The sequence below is a fragment of the Electrophorus electricus genome, chromosome 17, assembly GCF_041902795.1.
Source record: "Electrophorus electricus isolate QZ-2024a chromosome 17, ASM4190279v1, whole genome shotgun sequence".
In the NCBI taxonomy this organism is placed as follows: Eukaryota; Metazoa; Chordata; class Actinopteri; order Gymnotiformes; family Gymnotidae; genus Electrophorus; species Electrophorus electricus.
In genome coordinates this window covers 20,245,814-20,266,299 of record NC_137513.1, presented here as the reverse complement: position 1 = coordinate 20,266,299, position 20,486 = coordinate 20,245,814, and the positions used below count along the sequence as shown (strand labels likewise).

The following is a 20,486-nucleotide window of genomic DNA, read 5'->3' as shown; positions in this document are numbered from 1 at the left end:
CACAGTATTAGAGGATAACTACAGACCAACACAGTGCTCAGTCAGACACAGTATTAGGGGATAACTACAGGCCAACACAGTGCTCAGTCAGACACAGTATTAGAGGATAACTACAGACCAACACAGTGCTCAGTCAGACACAGTATTAGAGGATAACTACAGACCAACACAGTGCTCAGTCAGACACAGTATTAGGGGATAACTACAGACCAACACAGTGCTCAGTCAGACACAGTATTAGAGGATAACTACAGACCAACACAGTGCTCAGTCAGACACAGTATTAGGGGATAACTACAGACCAACAGAGTGCTCAGTCAGACACAGTATTAGAGGATAACTACAGACCAACACAGTGCTCAGTCAGACACAGTATTAGAGGATAACTACAGACCAACACAGTGCTCAGTCAGACACAGTATTAGAGGATAACTACAGACCAACACAGTGCTCAGTCAGACACAGTATTAGAGGATAACTACAGACCAACACAGTGCTCAGTCAGACACAGTATTAGAGGATAACTACAGACCAACACAGTGCTCAGTCAGACACAGTATTAGAGGATAACTACAGACCAACACAGTGCTCAGTCAGACACAGTATTAGGGGATAACTACAGACCAACACAGTGCTCAGTCAGACACAGTATTAGAGGATAACTACAGACCAACACAGTGCTCAGTCAGACACAGTATTAGAAGATAACTACAGACCAACACAGTGCTCAGTCAGACACAGTATTAGAGGATAACTACAGACCAACACAGTTCTCAGTCAGACACAGTATTAGGGGATAACTACAGACCAACACAGTGCTCAGTCAGACACAGTATTAGAGGATAACTACAGACCAACACAGTGCTCAGTCAGACACAGTATTAGGGGATAACTACAGACCAACACAGTGCTCAGTCAGACACAGTATTAGGGGATAACTACAGACCAACACAGTGCTCAGTCAGACACAGTATTAGGGGATAACTACAGACCAACACAGTGCTCAGTCAGACACAGTATTAGAGGATAACTACAGACCAACACAGTGCTCAGTCAGACACAGTATTAGGGGATAACTACAGACCAACACAGTGCTCAGTCAGACACAGTATTAGAGGATAACTACAGACCAACACAGTGCTCAGTCAGACACAGTATTAGAGGATAACTACAGACCAACACAGTGCTCAGTCAGACACAGTATTCCCTCACAATCTCCATGTCCACGTCAGGCATTCTCGAGCCCTGCTGCCACTAACACGATGGATGGCTTATCTAGGCAAAGCAGAGCATGCTCAGAACTATGAATTATTCAGGTTATCTTTCTGTTCCTTGCATATGTAATGAGCGGTCCTCCCATATATTATGATCCACACAGCTCAGATAATAGTGGTGGCTCTGATTTTTGGGACCAGTGTTTTTCTATTGTAAAAGTAATTCAAACCAGCAGGATTTGTGAGCACTGCATCTGGATTAAATCTTAACGCTAGTTCCCGTCCTTGTGACAATATAATAGTTTTCATGTTTAAAATTCTACAGTGTAGTGTATGACAGATTTAATGGATTAATCTCCTAGTGATAACATTTGGTGGTATTGTCCATTATGCAAAAAACTACATTTCCACAAAGTTTCAGCAGATAAATGACTGTACTAAAATTACACACTGATAAATAGTCCAGCAGTCAACACATCAGGCTAATTCAGATATGTGATACTCAGCTGAATTCAAACTCAGTATGAAGGGAGGGGATGAATAACATTGCCACAGACAGAACGGCTCAAACTAAACAAGAAAGAAAACTGCACTTGTAATAAAGTTTTATTTTGACAGATTATGAAAATACAAGGGTTTTTTTTGAGAGTGGGAGGGGGGTTGGTCATTCCCAGTGACCCATCAGTGCTGTGAGGATATGAATCTCTCTTCAGACAGTACTAAAAGACAGCAAAAAGCAATACTAGTCCTATAATTATGTTGTAACTGTTCTTGTGTCTGATTTATTATTAATTATTTATTATTTATAAATCCAATGTGTAACTCTGCAAAATGATATTGCTGATAGACTCAGAATGAGGCTTTTATCAACACAGCTGTTCTGGCCCCGACACACTCATTCCTTCCAGCACACCTGATTACTAACCACACCCCCTGATCACACCTGATTACTGACCACACCTTCTGATCACCTCTGATTACTAAGCACACCTCCTGATCACATCTGATTACTAACCACACCTCCTGATCACATCTGATTACTAACCACACCTCCTGATCACCTCTGATTACTAATAACACTTCTGATTCTTGTTAAACCATTTGCCTGTTTGTCTATATAGACCCTTTTTGTCCCAGTGAGCCTTTCTGAAGTTGCTTGTCTTTCACTATGTTTCTGAGCTGTGGCCCTCTTCTGTGTTTACTGTCTCTTCAGTTTTCAACCACCATTACATATGTTGAGTTAGTTGTTTATGTCTTGCCATCAGGAACTTTGTATTTTTGCCTTTACTGTTTTGATCAACTGGACTTTGAATTACCCTTTTGTCTCTGGCGTATACTTTTATTGCGGTTTAACCTTCACGCACATCCAATCCTTGAGCGAGCCTGAAAATCTCTGGAGTGGGCAGGTTCCAGTCCGTTCTCATGCAGGAGGAAGCTTTTCGTCTCACATGGAACCACGGTTGAGTTCCAGATCCAGGAACCAGCATCCCAAAGCTGCAGCACTACTAAACTGACCCATCCCTTCCTGCTCCTGGGAATGCTCATCCCTCAATTCCCGTTTGTAATCCTGTTAGCACTCTTTCCTTTTTTCAACTCTTTCCCATAAAAGCAGCGAGACCTAGCTGGTTGTCCCTGTTATCACTGTCTCTCCCCTGACTGGTAGAGCTCAGAAATGAGCTAATATGTTTTAGAACCAAAGTGGAAAGACAACCACAGTGGAGAACCAAAGTAGAGAGAACTCTGAATTCTTTACTAGGCTTTTTGGAAATGTTTTTAAAATGCTTTAGCCACCCACAGGTCTGCGTCCTAATACAGTTACTGAGTCGATTCCAAATCCCTTGAATCCCTCATCAATCCCTCTGTTTGCAGGAAGTACCTCCTTCCAGAATGACCACAGATCTACATCACGCCGAATTTCTGCTCTGATTCTGTCCACCCCCTCTCTTCCCAAGCTGGAAAGAATGTAGATGGGTGGGGTTCACCTCCCTGCTGAGGAACGACTACAGAGGCTCTGTGGTCTCTGAACGTTCCGTGTTCACTCCAATCACCTCCATCACCACTGTCCCGTCTAAATGTATGGTGTTCAATCACCTCCATCACCACTGTCCCATCTAAATGTATGGTGTTCAATCACCTCCATCACCACTGTCCCGTCTAAATGTATGGTGTTCGATCACCTCCATCACCACTGTCCCATCTAAATGTATGGTGTTCAATCACCTCCATCACCACTGTCCCATCTAAATGTATGGTGTTCAATCACCTCCATCACCACTGTCCCGTCTAAATGTATGGTGTTCAATCACCTCCATCACCACTGTCCCGTCTGCTCTCAGACCCACAGATACTGCAAACTGCACTGAGGCCTCCAGTTGTGCTAATGTGGTATGTCTGTGCCCCCCCGCCCAAAAAAAAAAAAACATGCCAAATTCAACCCTTTTCATTTATCTGCTGAACCTCCACTGCAGAAAACCTCCACTATGGTTTTAACACTGATCAGTTCAGGAACAGCTGGGAATTTCATCAAGCAGGAGCTAGTGGAGGGTCAGGATCCTTCTGTCTTACCCAGCCTGAAGATGAAGGCACTGCTGGGACAGAAGGCCTCTCAGAACTGGTAACGTGACCTATGACCCTGGCCCCTCCACCCAAGCCTGCAGTGCCATTTACAAGTAACAGATTTGCACTCCCGTCGCTCTGTAAACATAACCCATATTTCCTGGGACTCCCCTCATGTAGTAGAGTGGATGGAAAAGTGTCAACTCCGGCACGAATGAACGTCCCGTTACTCCATAATCTAGTGACATAGCACAACAGTGCAGTCAGTGACCTGTGAGACTGCCGCCGAGCTCCCACCACACAGACCCTGTGATCGTCCCACTTGTACTGCTAGAGGGCGCCGCTTCTCTGGCTTTATCCCTTTTTGCTTTTTTTTTGCGACACAGTACATATTTTGTTCATAACGGTTCCAAAGGTGCTTCAGAATATGAACACAGCATGTCTGAATTCATTAACCTGGGAGGCAGGCCAGTCTAACCCTCCACATATGTGCCTCAAGCCCTTATAGACACAAGTCAATCCATAACTGATACTGACAGTGACCACAGCGTCTGGCAGAGAAGCGGGAGGAAGGATACCCCACATCTGGTCATGCCCATGGGTCATGAATCTCAGGCATTGCCTGCAAAGGAACTGTAATTCCTACACATGGGATTCCGATACGGGGAACCTAATATAGATTTAAATTCCCTTGTCTTAAAGTTGACATTCTGCACTTCCTATACATTGTTTCACATGGTCATTGTCCAATTATGTACAGAGCCCAATGTATGTAGGTCAGACTATTATACAGTGATCACTGATGAAAGCCATCAGACTGTTGACCAAGCCACTTAACACTAAGCCCAAACTACACACTGTTGATCAAGCCACTTAACACTAAGCCCAAACTACACACTGTTGATCAAGCCACTTAACACTAAGCCCAAACTACACACTGTTGATCAAGCCACTTAACACTAAGCCCAAACTACACACTGTTGATCAAGCCACTTAACACTAAGCCCAAACTACACACTGTTGATCAAGCCACTTAACACTAAGCCCAAACTACACACTGTTGATCAAGCCACTTAACACTAAGCCCAAACTACACACTGTTGATCAAGCCACTTAACACTAAGCCCAAACTACACACTGTTGATCAAGCCACTTAACACTAAGCCCAAACTACACACTGTTGATCAAGCCACTTAACACTAAGCCCAAACTACACACTGTTGATCAAGCCACTTAACACTAAGCCCAAACTACACATTGTTGATCAAGCCACTTAACACTAAGCCCAAACTACACACTGTTGACCAAGCAACTTTACGACAAAGCCCAACTTTACTCTGCTTTTCAAACTAGTTTTGTAAATGTCAGGCTTGAAGTCCAGAAAGCAGAGTGGTGGGGTGTTAGTTATTTCATAACTATGTCAACTATGTCATAAATATATCAATTAATTCTTGTTTAAAGGTTTTCCAAAAAACATTTATGGTTCCCAAAATCAGGCAATTTGAAAGTAGATGAAAGACTTGTGTCTAAACAGCTTGGAGTAAAGTTGATTGCCAGAAAATCTATTCTATTTTCAGAAGCAGCATGCCAGCAGTAATCAGGCATTATTGAGAGACAATTATGTCTTGGGTAACTGATCAAATACTGACAATCAAGTCCAGTAAGGAGCATCTTCTCACACCAAACAAGCACAGATTTATTGGGAACAGAAAAGTAAAAAACCAAAAGGAAAGAAGGAAAAAATAAAGATGATAACACTTTATAAAAGGTTATAACACTTTATAAAAGGTTATAGCTATATATATATATATATATATATATATATATATATATATATATATATATATATATATATATATATATATATATATATATATATATATATTTATATATATATATAAACGACCCCAACCAGAATAAGAGCAGAGGGCGCCTTTCTAAGTCCCTTACTGTCATCTGCCTCATCTGGGTTAAAAAAGTTTAGCTCTTGGCCTGCTTGTTGTTCTACTAAACATAAAATGATTTTCATTTTATGGCAAATTAATTTTCTACTATTATTACACGCTTTACTAAAACTATATAATCATTCTCATCATGACCATATGGCTTGAATCACTTGGTTAATGAGTATGCTGAGATTAGTGTAGCAAAGTCCCTAGAAGAAATCAATTATTATTTCATGGTACCAACACCACACACACACACACACACACACACACGCACGCACACACGCACGCACTCACGCATGCACTCACGCACAAATACATACTCACATTTACTCACCTGCTGGTTCCACACAGCATTTTACCAGTCAGATGTTTAAACCTCTTCCGCCCTGAAGAATTCTCACCCCTCTGTGTCAGAGACTGTATCCAGTGGAGTCTCCATCCAGCCTGAAGCATCACTCACACTGAGGAGGGCATCACTTACTTTCTACATGAATGTATCTTTGATGTGTTTGTGCAGGTTTAGAAGGAAGCTTGGGTGTCCAGCGCATGCTGCTAGCCTTGTGCCTCGTTATCCGCTAGCCATCAGCCCTCCTGCCTCACATACTCGCTCTGCCTCCCCCTTCCTCTCTCGCGCTCTCGCCCTGGGTTCCTGCCCTTCTCCTCCTAAAGAGAACCCACCCCATCGCGGCCCGAGCAGCTTCTGCACTCATCCAGCTCCCACGCTCACACTAGCATGCCCTCCAGAGGGCCCGCGCTGCAACGGGCATGATTAGGTGTGAGGAAGGGTTCGTGTTTGACTGCTTGCGATCTGTGGAGAAATGTAACTAGATTCATCCAGTGTTTAGAACATGCTGAAGGGATCTGTTCAGTAGCCCTGAGAAGGCCCAGCATTTCCCACACGTATTCTCTCGGACCTCAATTCAAATTGAATATACATTGCAAACATTTTACATCTAAAACTTACAAGTATGAACATTACTTTTGTTCATAATCCACATAAAACTCAAAATGAATGAGGCCTAATTAAATCCTTATGGATATGGTTTGGGATGGTTCCACTTCCAAACTAATGGATATGAGGTTGCTTTATTGCTGCCAGTGGGAGCCTGCAAACAGTGTCATTGACTGACCGACTCAGGGAGACGCAGTGTGGCATCAGAGCGTCAGATGAATAAAGCAGGAACAGCCCATCTGCCCACTGCAGGGACACTGTTAGTGTGCAAGACACACATCCCACTGGGCAATAAATTAGAATAACAATATTCATATTAATTAGTTTGTGTTTGACAGGATCGTTTTAACCCTGGAGCTTGATGATTTGGGAGGTTCCCTTTGGGAGGCTCACACTCACACACACACACACACACACACACACACACACACACACACACACACACACACACACACACACACACACACACACAAAAGATAAAATTACAGTGGATGTCTTACTAAAAAGAAACAAAAGAATTGATTCCTTTTATTATTTTGAAAATCTACCAAATCATGTCCTCTGACTGGAATTTACAATTTTAGAAAATGTATCATATTTTATTCTGTGTTCTGTTTTTCTTTCAGTGGAAAAAGACATGTATAATTCATGGTCTGAGTGGAGACATCTGTTGCCATCGTCTGTACAGTGGTCCGTTCCTAAAACGTTCTAATTAAAGAGGCCTAAGCTTGTTTAATCCCTTCTTATAATATAAGCAACACTAAACACACAGTGCAGTGGTATCTGAACATAGACCTCAAATCCAAATCTGGTCCTAGATTTTGTAATCACTTGTAATGGATTAAAAGAGTAATGTAACTGGTTGGTCATCACACCTGAGTCCTAGATAAAGGAATGGCAAAAACCTGCAATAGAGGACTGGGATTTGAGGACTGGGATTTGTATATTACTGGTGTATTGACTGTATAATCACTTTGCTGCCACCTAGTGGCCTCTTACACAGTTGCAAGTTCAACAAAATGAGGTAAGGCTACTCAAATTATCAAGCAAATCAACACAGAAGTACAGAATAAAATAAACCTTTGGCCAATATTCAAGATTATTTAATAAATATTATGTTTGAAAAATGACTCTGGTTAAAGCAGGGTCACTGCTGCTATCCCCGAATGCCCAGAAGTGATCGGTCACATTATGAATTGTGTTACTCTCTTGTTTGGGTTACAAAATCACTTAGATCCCTTTCACCTTCTCCTAAACATTATTTCTGATTAAAGGAACTGGAATTCTGATAGCCTTAAATCTTAAATATAGAATATATTATAAATATGTATTATACACACACATTTTATATATATATATATATATATATATATATATATATAGCCTTTGAATGTGCCCAGGATAACATTTTTTGTTCTTATTGTTTTAATATTATAGTATTATACAATAGTTAACTCGTTGAATACGTAACTGTATAAGAATCTGACATTCTCATCACCATAAGTGTGTGCATTCTGATTTTTCCATAAGTGCAGGATTAGTGGTCATTTAAAATACTCCACAAATAGACGAGTCTTTGGTGTGTGTTTTAAGACTGGAGCAGACTGTTCAGACAGCTGGTGATGTCCATTCCACCATCTGGGAGCCAGGACAGGGAAGGGTCTTGATGCTTGTCGTCCAACATACATTTTCCAATTATTTGCTATTAGGGCTTAAACTTATGGAATTTTGGCTTTTGCCTTTTTTTTGCACAGGAGTATACACAGTGCACTATCACAGAGGTTTTGAAGGTTTGTTGTTGTTGTTGTTCGTTCAGTGGCACTTCGTCTCAACAGACGGCTGTCTCAAAATCTGCACGGCCCAGTAGAGAGCAGACAGACCACCAAAGACCTGGACAGCAAAGTTGGCATGTCAAACTCTTGGCAACATATCAATGTGAAATACAGCCTCTGTCCCAATTACAGCTGCAGTAAAACACCGTGCTTGATAAACACGGTGATGTGCATGATGTGGCTGAACCAAAGAACGGCAGCTCTGTTAACTTTACATGAAACATCAAAGTTTAGGACCAGTCTGACAGACCCAACCTTGTGCTATATAGTTAGTGCTTGCACACAAAATCTATAAGAGAGGAACACAGCGTTACAGTCCCATGCTAAAGGAGGCCATCGAGAGGGAAATGACAGCACATGAGGTTAAGTGCGCTGTTCTGTGTCAGAGGGTTAACAGCACTGGTCAGCGAGGAACGGAGCCAGCGGGTCCTGCCAAAGTGCAGCCCGGGTGGAACTGCTGCTCCACCCCTTTGTTCAAGACCATAAACTTCATCCGCGTTCTTAACTCAGGCCAAGAGTCAGTACTTTCCTCAAGAGCTCTACAGCTGTTTCCCTCTGAGAGCGCGAGTCAGAGACGGCATGCTGGGAATGACCGCTAACCCCACTCTACCTACACGACCCAGCGGGATGGGCTTTCGTAGGATTACCAAAAGAAAACCAACTCAGATTTTAAAAAAATACATTTTTAACAAAAAGTTAAATTATATAATTATCAATATATGAAAGCATGTAATATTTAACCTGGACATCCGTTCAACAGACAAGCCTCTCCAACATGCCAGACTTGACAAACTTTCCAGTTTTCATAAGCATGACCTCAACCTAACAGCCAAAAACTGGAAACCTGGCGTTCACTGCTCAGCTTAAAGAAAGACAGAGGAGGAGTGACTGCAACTTGGTAAATTTGACCAAATCTGCACATCCATTGGCAAAGAAACACACAAGACAATGAGCTTTGTAGAGTGTCACAGTTGAATTAACAAAATATTCAAGATTCAATAAAAGTTCAGAAAGACAAACACAGATCTTGATGCACAACCCCCCACTCATCAAACTGTAGGAGACGTACATGTAAAGGCATGTAAGATGCAGACTGTTACATTTACACATTTGGCAGACACTCCTAACCAGATTTCAACAACGTCAACCACATGTTTTAGTCTATATCACTTGCTGATGCTTTTAGTGCTAAGAAGAGGTACCTCCACTAGGAACAGCAACATGAGGCAATACTGCGGCACTTAGACACGTCCTGTGTAAAACGTGGAAGACTTTCTCTTAGGAACACACCAGACGACACAGGAAATTTGCAGTATTAAAAAATAGAAAAAAATAAATAAAAAACCCACACAATTCTTCATAGGCTACAGTGGCGAGTGTTTATTGTGACCTCCCCTTACACTTGAGCAATAGCAGGAAAAGACTAAATAGAAAGAAAAGAACTCTGGGAAGTGCTGAAAAACCTGGAATGATGGAATGATATACCAGAAGATTACTTCGGAAAACCTCAGGACAGTCTCCCCTTAAAGAGCTCAAAATGTGCTTAGTGCCAAGGGAGGTCACACTAACCTGGGACACAGTGTACACAGAGGGGAGGGTTAACCTGGGACAGAGTATACAGAGAGGGGAGGGTTAACCTGGGACAGAGTGTACAGAGAGGGGAGGGTTAACCTGGGACAGAGTGTACAGAGAGGGGAGGGTTAACCTAGGGCAGCGTGTACAGAGAGGGGAGGGTTAACCTGGGGCAGAGTGTACAGAGAGGGGAGGGTTAACCTGGGGCAGAGTGTACAGAGAGGGGAGGGTTAACCTGGAGCAGAGTGTACAGAGAGGGGAGGGTTAACCTGGGACAGAGTGTACAGAGAGGGGAGGGTTAACCTGGGGCAGAGTGTACAGAGAGGGGAGGGGTAACCTGGGGCAGAGTGTACAGAGAGGGGAGGGTTAACCTGGGGCAGAGTGTACAGAGAGGGGAGGGTTAACCTGGGGCAGAGTGTACAGAGAGGGGAGGGTTAACCTGGGGCAGAGTGTACAGAGAGGGGAGGGTTAACCTGGGACACAGTGTACAGAGAGGGGAGGGTTAACCTGGGGCAGAGTGTACAGAGAGGGGAGGGTTAACCTGGGGCAGAGTGTACAGAGAGGGGAGGGTTAACCTGGGACAGAGTATACAGAGAGGGGAGGGTTAACCTGGGACAGAGTGTACAGAGAGGGGAGGGTTAACCTGGGGCAGAGTGTACAGAGAGGGGAGGGTTAACCTGGAGCAGAGTGTACAGAGAGGGGAGGGTTAACCTGGAGCAGAGTGTACAGAGAGGGGAGGGTTAACCTGGGACAGAGTGTACAGAGAGGGGAGGGTTAACCTGGAGCAGAGTGTACAGAGAGGGGAGGGTTAACCTTGGCAATGAACTCTGTATGCAGAGCAGCTGAAATGACAACAGCACTGAAGGTCCATGTTATATGGTTCATAACGGGGAGTTTCCAAACTTTATTGCCCATATGAAAAGGCAGCACACACACACACACACACACACACACACACACACACACACACACACACACACACACACATCCTTTCTCACATCATATAAAATGGTAATATAATGTAAAAACAATCATATTTGATCAGCAATCCATCTCTGTATTTGTCAGTGAACGTTCCATCTCCTCGCAGTATGAGTTCACAATCAAGCGTTTGAGTGCGCACTAAACATCTGGATTACAGAACCACAGAACACTCACACATCGGCAATTTGTCATGAGGTATTCTGACCTCAGCAATGATGAAATATTCTGGACGCTCAGAATCCATGTACCCCTAGAGTATCTGGCATAACAGGTCCATCGGAACCCAGCTGCCTGAGACTGATAACTCTATACAGGACTGTAGCAGGAGTTCATTCATCTTAGCTTCTCTTAATACTGACTACAGCCATTTACACTAAACCGCTGCTACAACGAAATAAAGGGTTTGAATGCTAATAATTGTTTGCCTACAAACTGTGTGAAGGTGAACACCGCGGCTTCAGTGAGAGCGGCCGTACCCCCACATGGACAGTACCGCAGGGCTCCATGCCGGGTCTAGCAGGTCGTCGAGGAGGCGCTGCCTGACCAGACGGCCGCGGCGGGATAAGGCAGGCCCTGTGCTCTGTAATGATGGAGGGAACGGAGAAGGAAGAATGGAGGAGGGTCTCTGCAGACGTGCCGGAAACCACTTCAGTGGGATTCCGGAGAGACGGCCAAAGATGGATGGATCCCATGGGGGATGAGGAGGGGCCTACAGCAACCCGCTTAGCAACCCCAGCCCGAGAACCCTGAAGTGTATGCATGCGCATGCACATATGTATACATACACACACAGTCTCCCAGAACTAAAGGTGGGAAGTCTGTAATGCTTGTGAATCTCCACAATTCATGCAATCTCACATATGAATATGAATTGCAAATTCATATGAATGAGGGCACATTCGATATAGCTCTGGAAAAAAAAATAAAATAAAATAAAATTCTCCACATGTATGGCAGTTGTTCCATTCCGGTGTGCATTTGATTCCAACACTGCCATACCGCATTTTACTTAATGAGGTACTGAAAGTACTGACCTGACCCAGATCTTCTTCACTGAGCAGTGTGAAAGACCGGGTGAGACTAAGCAATGTCCCATAAAAAATGTGACTGAAGACCAGGGTTATTCCCCCAAACACTGAACTCTTCCTACATTAGTGCTGTGTGGTTTGAAAACAAATATGAACTTGTTTCCAGTTAGAGCTGTATATTCTTTAATGTTTACCCTATAAGTTTAATTCTGAACTCAGAAGCTGACACACGGAGGATCGGGTTATGAAAGGCTGAGCAAGTCACATGGTGTAGAAAGATGAGGGCATGCGTGTAGACCACTGCACTGGGACACCTCCATAATATTGACTTAACCTTTTCCTTTATAATGCAGGGCAGTTCTTTGTAGCAGTACAATCGCACCCCCACCCCTGCTACCGCACACACCCCGAGACGTGAGTTGGATAAATATTATGTTTGATTGGCAAAAAAGCAGGAGATGGAAAGAACTCCGGAAGGAGCACATCCTCGCTTACCTAAGCTCTGCTGAAATGTTCCCAGCCCGACACAAAGGCCCTAAACTTCTTACGCACTGAAAAACTTCCTCTGTCTGCCTCAAGACCATTAAGAACCAGATTTGATGCACACTCGTCTGTTCACGTCACTGTGAGTCAAAGTTTTGGGCTGCTATCAATCTAGCTTGGCCAGAGCTATGGAAGCTCCTCTCCTCCTAACCCACGATGACCTCAGCGCTTACAATCTGGAGAGAAACCCCCTTAAATATTGTGTGTCTGTGAAGCCCACAGTCCACAACCTGCAGGTCATCACGTGTAGGTGTAAACAAACAGCAGAGAGCGTGTGTGTGCGCGAGAGGCGTGGCATGACGGGTGCAAAAGGCAGACAGGACTGGGCTCGGGGGTGTGACTGCCACCTGAGTTTCTGGGGCACCCCTGCTGCTTTTCTTGGGAACTCGGGCAACCACAAATACCAGCTAGGGGCTTCGAAGCCGCCGCACGTCACTGGGGACGTCTGCTCTCCTGACGCCCATACAGCCCTCCCAGGTTGATATGAGGCACTTTCAGAAGGCACTTTTTCATTTTATTGCTGCCTGAAGACCAGCAGGTAAAGCGAGTTAGAACTATGTAGTTTAATGTCCAGACCAAAGCCAACCACACATATAAAGTAAGAAAGTCAGAACCAAAAACGCCCTTTGAAGGTCTGTATTTTTTACATCTAGACTTAGGGGACTACACTCAAATTCAACCTGGTGCAGGCATCCAGAGGGCTGTGGTTTCTGATCGAGAGTACGCTGTGCGCAAACTGGCTGCCGCTTCTCATCAGGTGTGTGAGTGACTGATAGCTGAGATCTGTCTGTAAAGCATCTGAAAAAGGCGCTACATAAATGTAACTAAAACAATGCATAATTATCTCTGACCCAGCAGAATATAGAAAATCTGGACAGTGAACACATGGATTTGTACTGTACACTGCACCTGGGAACCTTTTTCAGTTACACTCTTTTATCGCTTGCAGATATGTTGGGGGGGGGGGGTGTGTGGTGGGTGTTTTAGCACCTAAGGTCTACAGATGCATAGCCTCAAAAAAAGAGAGAACAATTCAGCTCTCACGTGTAAATCTCATCAGGCGTCTCCAGTTAGCCGCAGACAGGGGTAATTGATTCCAGAAGTGTTGCCTTAACTTTAAGCAGGGGAGAGATGGAGAGAGATGGAGAGAGATGGAGGGAGGGAGGTGGTGCTGTAATGAGGGGTCAGTCACAAACTGCAGCCCTACACTGCAAGAGCCAGAAACACATGGTAATTTTATGGTCAATTGGGCAAAAGCGTCTGGAGTCATACATCATTGCGCCGTGCGGTGTGAGCTGGTACCAGCTCACACAGTCATATTCATACACACGCACACACACACTCGGGGCACCGCCCACGCACTTGTACACGTGCGCACGCACGCTCGGGGCTCATGCACTGCGTGCACACGGTCAGCCATATCACTCCGCGGACGCACCTGTGTGTTGATACGCTTCACCCCTCCCTGCTTTACAGCAGAAAAGCACGCTCACGCAAGAGTTACCTCCATCTGTGTGTGTGAGTGTGTGTGTGTGTGTGTGTGTGTTACCCGAGTTGCCAGGGCCAGCAGTGAAGCTCCAGGGTTGATAAAGCCCAAGCTGTGCAATCCTATCATGAACACACAGCGTGCCGTCTCCAGCAGGGCCACAGCCGGCCTGAGAAACAGGACGGCACACTGACTAGACAGTAACAGACAGCATCTTTAATGGGGTTCTCTTTGGTTATTGACCGGTGTTCCTTGACTTTATTATTCCTTGACTATATTATTCCTTGACTTTATTATTCCTTGACTTTATGTAATCATATGCTTTATGAACAACGTTCTCGCTGATCTTTGCATTATTAAAAAGTTTAAGTAAAGCAGCTCGCAGTATAAAGTCATATTACCTTTGGTCTATGATGCAACCAAGGCAGGTGAGCGTCAGTAATATGTAGCCGGCCATGAGCAGCAAAGTCGTCTGTGACAGCATCTAAAGAACGAACGAAGAATGAAAACAGAAACTGAACTGAAACCAACCGCTAGTGTAGCATCTTTAGCAACCCACAGTCCAGCGCGTGTCTGTGCACAACTCTCCTCCAATCGTCACAGCAACCTCATCATCCTTGGGTTCTTTATACTTATACCTGAGCTAAAAAATCTCATTACACCCATGATGATTCTACTGAGTAAGGCTGCATTATAATGGACTGGCCAACAATCTCACGAGTTACGGGCGGCTCATGCTGACTGACCTGTGTAAAAACTTACAAATGACCCCCTTGACATACATAAGAAGTGCTGTGGATGCAGAGCTGAAGTTTCGTGGATCTTTGCTCCACTGCCTTCAGCTCACAGACCTCGGAAGTACCTCTCTCCTGGGTGTAGTGCAACCCCTCAAGGGTCATTTCTGTGTTATTTGCCAGCGACTGCGTGCAGTGCAGCTGGGCAGGCCTTGCTGTATGTCGTATGTTTAGGTTGTGTCCTGTCCTGATAAGTTCCCATATTCCCCAATTCAAGCTGTGCTTTCCCTCGGATCCTGTGGGAAAGACGACACACGCGGGACAGCGGAAGACCGCAGCACACACTTCAGATGGGCTGCTGAGCAGCTAAACAGTTATGACAAATGTTGACCTCAGATCCTTGACCTGAGATCCTTGACCTCAGATCCTAAACACTGGAGCCATGTTTATTTGCTGGACATTTGCAGGAGCCGCCTGCGCATTCTACCACCACGCAGAGTTAGTTGTTGATTGCTTGGGTTAAAATGTGCTGTGAAATGTAAAGTACAGAAGTGCTACTCTGACCTGAATTTTAAGTACCACTTCAAAAAAAGAAAGAAAAGATTTTTTTTTTCTTTCTATCAAACTTAACGGCATGCAGAAACATGGCAGAAGGAGGTTTTATTAACACGGGCAGAAAAGATAATTGGGTGATAATTTGAAAATGGTATGGGTGGACTTTAATTGGGGGGTTCGTTTGGTGAATTCCATCTGCTGCAGGGCAGTGTAAGGTGGGGTTAGAGGGCTGGGCCTCCAAATGGGCTTTGATAAGACTGATATGCCAACCCTGCGCAACTATGAAACTGTCCAGGTCTCAGCGGGGAAAACTCTGTGAAAACACCCCTCCGTCTGGTCCCTCGGGTCTGGCTTATGTTTTCGACGTCCTTCCAGTTCATTTTTAATTTGTCGCCATATCCTATTTCAGCAATAACACGAAGCAAAAGTGTAGAAAAAAAAAGACGGGAGAATCTGAGCTCTCGTTGGGGACCGTAGGCGCAGGCAAGCGTCGTTTCTGTTTCCCCTCTTCCCAAGGCCACGGAGATGAACTTTAGCGACTTTAACATCAGCATCGTTACTACTATTACCATCAACACCGCAAAGTGGTTGGTAATCTCCAACCTGGGTTTCTGCTGAGTTAAGCAATTAGCATATCAACAGTGGTCAGTTCGTGCAACCTCAATAAATAACAGCTAGTCAAACAGCTAGTGAGATTGATAGTCCAGTACGGGTGATGCAATCGAGAGGTAACTCGCCTGGCCCTAACATAAATGTTTTCCTTTCTTTGAAGTACCACTAAGCTGTGCTGTAGCTTCACTTGTTACTGCACATAAATGTGCGCGGTACACGGAGGTATAAATACACACTGTGACATTATTTATTGCTTGGCCTGAAGGCTTTCTTTGTTATTTTCCCCGAGAAGGGTGATTGATGCAACAGGAAGGTTTTTCGGGCGATGGGAAATGGTTGACTTGGCTTTCAGAACGTTTGCGCTGGTTGTTGGACCACCGACGGCTGTTTTATCGGTTGGCGACTGAGGGGAGGGTGGTGGGGAGGTGATCAGTGGGCCACAGCCAAGCGAGAGAACACCACAGAGGTGGGAAGAGACGATGAGCTGTTTCATTTCAGCAGGGAGCAGGGTGGGCCTGCGAATGCTGGCTAACCGAAGCTATGCCTGGAGAACACAGACGTCCAAGAAGAGAATGCGCCGTCTCACTTGTGTGTGTGTGTGTGTGTGTGTGTGTGTGTGTGTGTGTGTGTGTGTGTGTGTTTTGGGGGGTAGGAGGTAGGAGTTGTGGAGTGAGATGGAAAATAATAGACAAAGGTTATTTAAACGTAGCCTGTCCCTGCATCCTAGTGAAAGGTTCCATTATAACTGAGATAATGACAGGGATGACCGGGTTTGTCTGAGCGCTGATAATAGACCTTGCGCAGAAGTATTAAGTATCGAGCAAATTAAAAGCTTCCAGTGAACCAGTGAAAAACAAGGAGAGATTAGCATGGACATGAAAGGCCTGGCCCATGCCCAGGACAAATCTGGCCCTGAGCGACCAACGTTGAAGGTAAACGCAATTCCCAGAGGATCGCCATTCCGTCAAAGGGATTCGGAAGCTCTAGGCCGTACCGAGCGAGCTTGCAGCACTCACGTATTGCGTGTCAAACACGTCGTTGTAGACGCACAGCAGAAGCAGGAAGTGGGCGTGAACGTATGCTTGCAGCGCAGGTGACCATTTTGGATCGTGTGCCACTTCCTTACCCGTGATCTGAAAACAAACGCAGGGTATTTATGAAATGGAAATACCACTCGTGTAAAGGTTTAGTCTGGTAATAGATGAGATTAAAGTCAGCCACAGCACGGAGGACGCTTGTCTTCCAAATATAACCAGTAAACATGTTTGCTTATATCTATTCAGCCTAGTAACTAACACTAATGGTAAGGTCTGTCTCACTACAGCTATACTCCTGGGCACAAAAAAAGGCCAAATCCAAAAGTTTTAATGGTCTCAACAGCAAATAACTGGACATTCTGAACACTCAGGCATTTGAGTTTTGAATTGTACGTCAAATATTATGACTTTATATTTGTGTAGACGAAGACTAAGTGAATTCCCCTGTGTCCAGCTTATCACCTCCATCGGTTCACTACAGCTATGACGCCACGCGAGTACACTTTTTAGCTCGTGTTCATTTTAAATATAATTTTGGGTTTTGCCTCTTGTTTGCCCAGGTGTGTATGCATTTTAAGTATGTCAACTGAACTTGGTTTAGCATATTTATTTCTCTAACAGCTTTTTTTTTAAATCATACCACAAACATTTTTGCTGTCTCTATGATTTGGTTTAGCATAATATTACTAAAAGACCAGATGCCAAGGTTTAAAATCGGCTGACCCGCCACTTTTTTAGCACCAGCACTATCGCTGGACTGGCTGGGTGAATAATGACCCAAATATCCACATATTACTGTTTAACTATAACAATAGCATAATGGCAATCTCAGACCTGAGAAATCCGTCTTATATAATCAAGCCAAAAAAGGATGTAATATCTTTTGTATTCTCCCGCAGGCCTGGATCAGCTCACCCACCCCTGAGCACCTCGCAAGGTATTTCGGTCAAATTCCAGCAATCACCGCATGCTCAGGGTCAGCAGGGATTTCTTTAAGACTGCCTTAATTACAATGTGGGGAGAGAGAGACAGAGAGAGAGAGAGAGAGAGAGACCAAGAAAGACAGAGATTGAGTGACAATAAAAAGAGAGAGAACAGAAGAAGGAGGGAGAGAGAGAGACCAGAGTCTTTCTTTCGCGTGCGATGTGGGAATGGCTGCGTGTGTCCCACGCCCAGGCCCACTTCAAAGCAAGCCACCACTGGTCCTGTTGGGAAGACTTCAGTGCTACCACTGCCTTTACCCTACAAAGCTACATTTTAAAGGCAAGTGAAAACTAAGCCTATTGTGTTTCAGTCCGCAAAGCCTTTTAAGACTTTTCTGGCACAGGACTATACTTGTAAAGCCAGCCTGGAGTCATTCTCAAGACTTGTTATGTCACTGAAATGCAAGTGGTTTCACATAAGTTTATAAAACCTTTGCAATTCTCTGGACTTCTGCATGCAGGGCTCCTAAAATGTGATCTGATCATCTAAAGCATAATAGGAAATAAAGACAAACAGAAGCTTTTACAGTGCCAGGTTTGAGAAAATGGTTGAAGCAATGAAAGTCACTGACGGAAATAAGTGTGTGACTCTCTAGAAGTATCTCCTGTAAAGAATCTCTCCTCTGGAATGACCTCCAGAAAGGAAGCTAACTGGAACCAGGTGTGCCAATCAATTTATGCCTGGATTTGACCTGTAATGTCAATCTAAAAATACCTCTCTGCTATAATCACGAGCTTCCAGATAACTGATCTTCACAGCAGCACTCATGTAAAACAGGCTTGAAATGCAAAGAGTCAGAGATTTCAGAGAACTTGGTTGAATCGTAGAAAACTAGAAAGGGTTAAAAGGGGATTTTTAAAGAGCAGGATGTCCATCTGTCCCCTCCCGAAGGAACTTCAGCCCTGCTGCTACCAGAATTGGGTCAGAATATGAGACCATGCTTAGAGAACTGAGACAGAAACACAGACTCAGATCCCTCCTCACCGCTGCACCGCAAATCCCTCCTCACCGCTGCACCGCAAATCCCTCCTCACCGCTGCACCGCAAATCCCTCCTCACCGCTGCACCGCAAATCCCTCCTCACCGCAAATCCCTCCTCACCGCTGCACCGCAAATCCCTCCTCACCGCAAATCCCTCCTCACCGCTGCACCGCAAATCCCTCCTCACCGCAAATCCCTCCTCACCGCTGCACCGCAAATCCCTCCTCACCGCTGCACCGCAAATCCCTCCTCACCGCTGCACCGCAAATCCCTCCTCACCGCAAATCCCTCCTCACCGCTGCACCGCAAATCCCTCCTCACCGCTGCACCGCAAATCCCTCCTCACCGCAAATCCCTCCTCACCGCTGCACCGCAAATCCCTCCTCACCGCAAATCCCTCCTCACCGCTGCACTACACTAAACAATAGATACAGAAGGCAGCTGGCTGAGGGGTTCTGAGCAGTAAAGTAGATGGCGTTACTTACTGAGGGTTCACAGACTTTTTCAGTCAAAGTCCTTGATTGCAAGAGTGGTACAGCTGAACCGAATCATCCAAACCGAATCAGCTAAACTGTAAAATGTCGTGCATTTGTTAAGTAAGAAAGCATATAAAAATTAGACTTGGAACGGGTCTGACAGATCATGAACTTTACAACTTTACAAACACAGCAGTGCTGAATCTAAAGAATGTCATAGGAGAAAAGAAAGTCCATTTTCAGGACATTTCACTCAAGTAGAAAATGGACACGTCTACATTTCACATCCTTCCTGTTGTACTGAAAGTAAAGCATGTGAGAGCAGAGTGGATTCCCACCTTGGGCACGTTCTCGTGATCGCCCAGTCTGGGTTTTCCTGGCTCCCAGCTTGGGCCTTTAAAGATGACGGACAGCTTGTGTGCGATGCCGTTGGCGTTGACGAACTGCTGCCACAGGTATGTGTAATAGTGGAACTTCACAGGGGGAAAGGGAAAAACTAAACATCAAAAATGCTGAAAATCATTTCAGATGCAAGTGTGCAAAAAAAGACCCAAAGTAATCCCAAAACACTAATGCCATTCTTATCCTTCCTGACACTGAACACTGTGTTTAAACATTTCTTGTCACAGATTAGACCGTGCTTACAGATGGCGTTAGCTAGCCAGCGCAGAGAAAATAATCAAAAGTAACTTCTGCAGCACTTTTCCAAACTTTTTCACCTCTCCTGAGCGGTTTGTTTAAAGTAGAGTAATAATGTTATGGTTTCAGTGCGTCCTGTCCACTGGCAGGGACATGTGAGGAGAGCAGCACACAGCTACATTTATCCTGACACTCTGAAACCGGGACAGACGGTTTTGCTAGTCTTTCTACTCACTTCTTGTGCTCAGTCCATTGACTTTGTGTTGACATTTTGACAGGGGGACTTTTCTTTGACATTTTCAGTTGGCGCAAAGCAATGCAGAGACTGACGGATCACTTATTTTGGTAGCAC

General features: G+C 44.6%; 1 protein-coding gene across 13 annotated transcripts in view; it reads right to left on the bottom strand.

The window, feature by feature from the left end:
• Positions 1-20,486, bottom strand: part of agmo (alkylglycerol monooxygenase) — a 69,870-nt gene that overhangs the window by 31,704 nt on the left and 17,680 nt on the right. For 4 of the 13 annotated variants that reach the window (XR_014117901.1, XR_004776881.2, XR_014117902.1 and 1 more), the window contains exons 9-13: positions 19,834-19,968; positions 17,034-17,150; positions 14,518-14,600; positions 14,180-14,285; positions 13,675-13,744 (exon numbers count right to left, since the gene is read on the bottom strand). Coding sequence is in view for 7 of the 13 variants with exons in the window: in XM_035533985.2 (XP_035389878.1) it covers positions 8,500-8,561; positions 13,675-13,744; positions 14,180-14,285; positions 14,518-14,600; positions 17,034-17,150; positions 19,834-19,968 (573 nt within the window). In the remaining 6 variants the exon portion in view is untranslated. The other 9 variants (XR_014117903.1, XM_027025629.3, XM_081700151.1 and 6 more) reach the window with 6 other exon arrangements.